The sequence below is a fragment of the Podarcis tiliguerta genome (assembly GCF_965153285.1).
Source record: "Podarcis tiliguerta genome assembly, chromosome: 16".
Taxonomy (NCBI): domain Eukaryota; kingdom Metazoa; phylum Chordata; class Lepidosauria; order Squamata; family Lacertidae; genus Podarcis; species Podarcis tiliguerta.
In genome coordinates, this window is record NC_139549.1 from 2,062,331 (window position 1) to 2,066,881 (window position 4,551).

Here is a 4,551-nt window from a genome sequence, read left to right on the forward strand (position 1 = left end):
TATACTGAATTTAAGGACTTTAAATTACATGGCAAGTGATTGCTTTATAGGTGGGTATTACTTCTGACAGCAATTATGAATCCTATCTCAGTGCACCGGGACAAAAGACCACCAGAATTTCTCAAGAAATGTGAAATGGGATAAGTTCACTAATTCACAAAAACTGAATGAAGTGAGATGAGATCTCTAATTACATCACTACAGTGGTACCTCGGGTTAAGTACTTAACTCTTTCCGGAGGTCTGTACTTAACCTGAAACTGTTCTTAACCTGAAGCACCACTTTAGCTAATGGGGCGTTCCGCTGCCGCCGCGCCGCCGGAGCACGATTTCTGCTCTCATTCTGAAGCAAAGTTCTTAACCTGAAGCACTATTTCTGGGTTAGCGGAATCTGTAACCTGAAGCGTATGTAACCTGAAGCGTATGTAACCCGAGGTACCACTGTACTGAGAATAAAACCGTAGAAATGCATGAACCTAAGTTAGTCATGTCAACTAGAGTTGCCCACAACCCAATGGGTTTAAGACACCAATGGACAGATTTCAGTTTGAACATTACAAAACACCTTCTTGATATGTGCTGATTGATAATGGGATCGCCTATTTAGAGGAGTGCTGGATTTGCCCTTATTGAAGATCTTCAAACAGAGGCTGTGCAGCTCTAGCTAAGGATATTTCTGCATTCAGGAGAGGTTTAAAGAGTATGACCTACAAGGACCTCTCCAACTTAATGATTCTACATAAGCCACTTTGAGGTCCATGCTGGAAAAAATTGGAATATAAATCTTGTAAATTATAAATGGTACTGTAGACTTAGAATTGTATCCAATGTTAGTCACACGCATAGTAGATTCAGGAGAGGGCCATAGCTCAGTGGTAGAGCACGTGTCTTGCATGCACAAGGTCTCAGGTTCAATCCCCAGCATCTCTAGATAGGGCTGGGAATGCCTGCTCTCTGAAATGATGGAGAGACACTGCTAGAGAATATTGAGCTAGATGGACCAATGATCTGATTTGGTTTCAGACAGATTCCTATGTTCTTATATGTTGTTGTTTAGTCGTTTAGTCGTGTCCGACTTTTCGTGACCCCCCTGGACGAGAACATGCCAGGCACTCCTGTCTTCCGCTGCCTCCTGCAGTTTAGTCAAACTCATGCTGGTAGCTTCGAGAACACTGTCCCACCATCTCGTCCTCTGTCGTCCACTTCTCCTTGTGCCCTCCATCTTTCCCAGCATCAGGGTCTTTTCCAGGGAGTCTTCTCATCTCATGAGGTGGCCAAAGTCTTGGAGCCTCAGCTTCAGGATCTGTCCTTCCAGTGAGCACTCAGGGCTGATTTCCTTCAGAATGGAGAGGTTTGATCTTCTTGCAGTCCATGGGACTCTCAAGAGTCTCCTCCAGCACCAGAATTCAAGAGCATCCATTCTTCGGCGATCAGCCTTCTTGATGGTCCAGCTCTCGCTTCCATACATCACGACTGGGAAAACCATAGCTTGAACTATACGGACCTTTGTTGGCAAGGTAATGTCTCTGCTTTTGCCCCCTTCATGGATCACTGCCTTGCCGTCGCGAAGGGGCTTGAATAACTCAGGGAAGCTATGAACTATGCCGAGCAGGGCATGTTCCTATATAGATATTCAATTTAACTTACATCTTCTCTTGTACATTAATGGATGTATACATTTTATTGTGAAATCTGTAAACTAGGTCAATAATTGGCTGGTTGATTCACAGGTTGTTCTGAGGAAGCCATCAACAGCTCACTAGGCTAACTGAAATCAGAGACGCAGAGAATGTCTTTCAGTTCTTTTATTTAAATCATCAGAAATACATGGAGACCATGGAATGTGCTTCCCCAATCTTGAACTGTTGCTCAGAGTGCCTGCTCCCCATCCCCAGCAGGTACTTCCTATCTCTCAGACCCGTCCTGCTGTCTATGGTGGCCACTAAGGGAATCCCTCTGTCTCTGTTTGGCTTTCTGCTCTGTGACATGCAGGAAACGCCTGGTTCTAGGGTTCTAGGGTAAGGTATAACATAGTGTCCAGAGACAGCATGTGACTTGGCTGCTGTACTGTTTCTAACACATCTGACTCCTGTCTCTGTTCAGGGCTAGTGCACCTGCTACCCCTTCTCCTGTTCTTCACCATACATTATTTCCCAGCTCCTTTCTTCTTCTGAGGTTTGACCTGTCTCAGACCTTCTCTGGAAGCCTCTTGAGGTGGCAGTCTCCACCAGTCCTCCTCACCTGCCCAGTCCCTGACACAGGTGGGATTCTTTCTGGGTCTGCGGCTGCCAAGTTTTAAGCTGTCATTCAATGGTCTCCCTCAGGAGGTTGTGGACTCTCCTTCCTTGGAGGTTTTTAAGCAGAGGTTGGATGGCCATCTGCCATGAATGCTTTGGTTGAGCTTCCTGCATTGCAGGGGGTTGGCCAAGATGACCCTTCCAACTCTACAAGTCTGTGATGTAAAAGGGATCAGAAGTCATAATGATAGAATCTAGCAGGGCCTTCCAATGAAGATGAATGTTGGAAGATACAGAGAAAACACAAGAAACACATCTCATAGGGAATTTGGTTCCACAGGAGGCTGTGATGGCCACCAACCTGTATTGCTTTAAAAGAGGTTTGACAAATCCATGAAGCTAAGGCTATCAATCACTACTGGTCATGATGACTAGATTCTAACTCCATTGTTGGAAGCAGTATGCCCCTGAATGTTAGTTTCTGGGGTTCACAAGTGGGGAGAACACTGTTGCTTGTGGGCTTCCTATGGACATCTGGTTGATCACTGTGAGAAACAGGATGTTGGACAAACTAGGCGTTTGATCTGATTCATCAGAGTTCCATTATGGATTCCCAGATGTTTGTCTTGAGTTTCACATAACAGACAGCCCATTTGTGCTGTCGTGCAAAAAATTATGCACACTCCAAATCCAGGATGCGGACAATGGTTTTGGTTCCCAGAAGATGTGGGCCGCATAGCCAGTTTGACTTGTAACCTTTTGCCAAAGGCCAGGATGGATGCCGCACTTTTACAGGAACATCCAAACCTTGATCATGTAAAAACAGAGAGATAAGCATGGTATAATAGAGGGAAAGAAATAGGTTAGGGTGGAACTAAAATGAGCAAAGGTGGCAAAAACATAAATCCCCACCGCATAATAATTTGTAACGTACCATTATTTAACGCATAGGGGTTTAAGATTAAACATGCAGATAACATTTTCAGGAAACAACTAGTTGTGAAATAATTAAATCCTCAGGCACAGATCATGTATCACACCCATTAGAATTCCTCTGGAAGGATATAAAAGGCACCATGACATGTTCAACAGCATCCCTGAGCTCTCCACCACTTCTCTTCATTTCAGCACTCTCAAGATTCAGGTAAGTCCATTCACATTCTTTCTATCAGTGGCTGTGATACATTCTTTGTTCTATGAATTGAGTTCTGTTCTCTGGAGGTCAAAGCAGTCCACCCGGGGCTGGGGAAACCTGCGGCCCTCCGAATGTCAGGAGCATAGAAAGCTGCCTTATACTGAGTGAGACCATCTATTTTGATACCATCTGCACTGTCAGTGGCTAGCCAGGATTTCAGGCAAGGATCTTTTTGTGGGGCAAACCCAGCCTCATATAATCAACATGCTCAATGAATTAATGCATGAAGGGGATAAGGCCATAGAGTAAGGTGTCCTGCCAGGCTTAGCTAGGTCACACACCCTCATCTTGGAAGGAAAGCTCTAACAGCCTTTATTTCCACGCTTTACTTTGCTGCATGTTTTCTGATTTTAAATCTCTGCTGGGGCTCTCTCACCAAATAGTACCTGTCCCTAAACCTGGAACTAAGTATCCAGGGAATTCTCATTTTATTCTTTACCCAAATTTACTGCTTTTATTATATACTTCTTGTTATTTACTGTGCCGTTTTAAACTGTTTTTAGCTTATTTATTATATTGCGAGCATTGCCTTGTGACATATATGTGGAAGGTGATGTTGTTATGGTGGTTTATTTTAATGCATTCATTTGCCCCTCCCCCCCAATTCTTGTCTATTTCATTGTACGTTAGATCTACTGGGTTGTAGACAATGTTAATTCCACTCAGAGTAGTCCGACTGAAACTAATGACCATATTAGGAGTTCTTTAATTTCTAAAGAAAAGAAATTAATCAACACGACTAACTTAGATGCAGTAATTTCAATGGCTCTGCTCTGAGTAGAATTTCGTTGGATGCGAACTATTGCAGTTCATACTGGGAGCTTTGTTTAGGGGGTGGAAGACAATTACCACACATACACAAAACAATCAGGGGTGACTTGATCCATCATCAGCCTCAATCATTTTGTCTCATCTCCCCCAAGGACCACCAAATTTGGTGACAGAGGCAAAAATAAAACCAATTTCAAGCAGAAACAGAGTTGGTATTGGACAAATGCCCCGATGAGGATAGAGTCCTCAATTACTTGATGAGGAACAAGGGATGGTTAATGTTGTCCTTGGGAAAAGAAGGAAGGTGTGTGTGTGTGTGCGTGCAGAAACTAGCTGTTGAAGAAAACAA

General features: G+C 43.7%; 1 protein-coding gene across 1 annotated transcript in view; it reads left to right on the top strand.

The window, feature by feature from the left end:
- Positions 1-3,268: 3,268 nt before the first annotated feature.
- The window catches only part of LOC310666182 (uncharacterized protein), a 4,163-nt gene continuing 2,880 nt past the window's right edge, over positions 3,269-4,551 (top strand). The window contains exon 1 of the mRNA XM_083416858.1: positions 3,269-3,380. Within this exon, the coding sequence (XP_083272984.1) occupies positions 3,318-3,380 (63 nt within the window). The 5' untranslated portion in view covers positions 3,269-3,317. The remainder of the gene's footprint in view (positions 3,381-4,551) is intronic.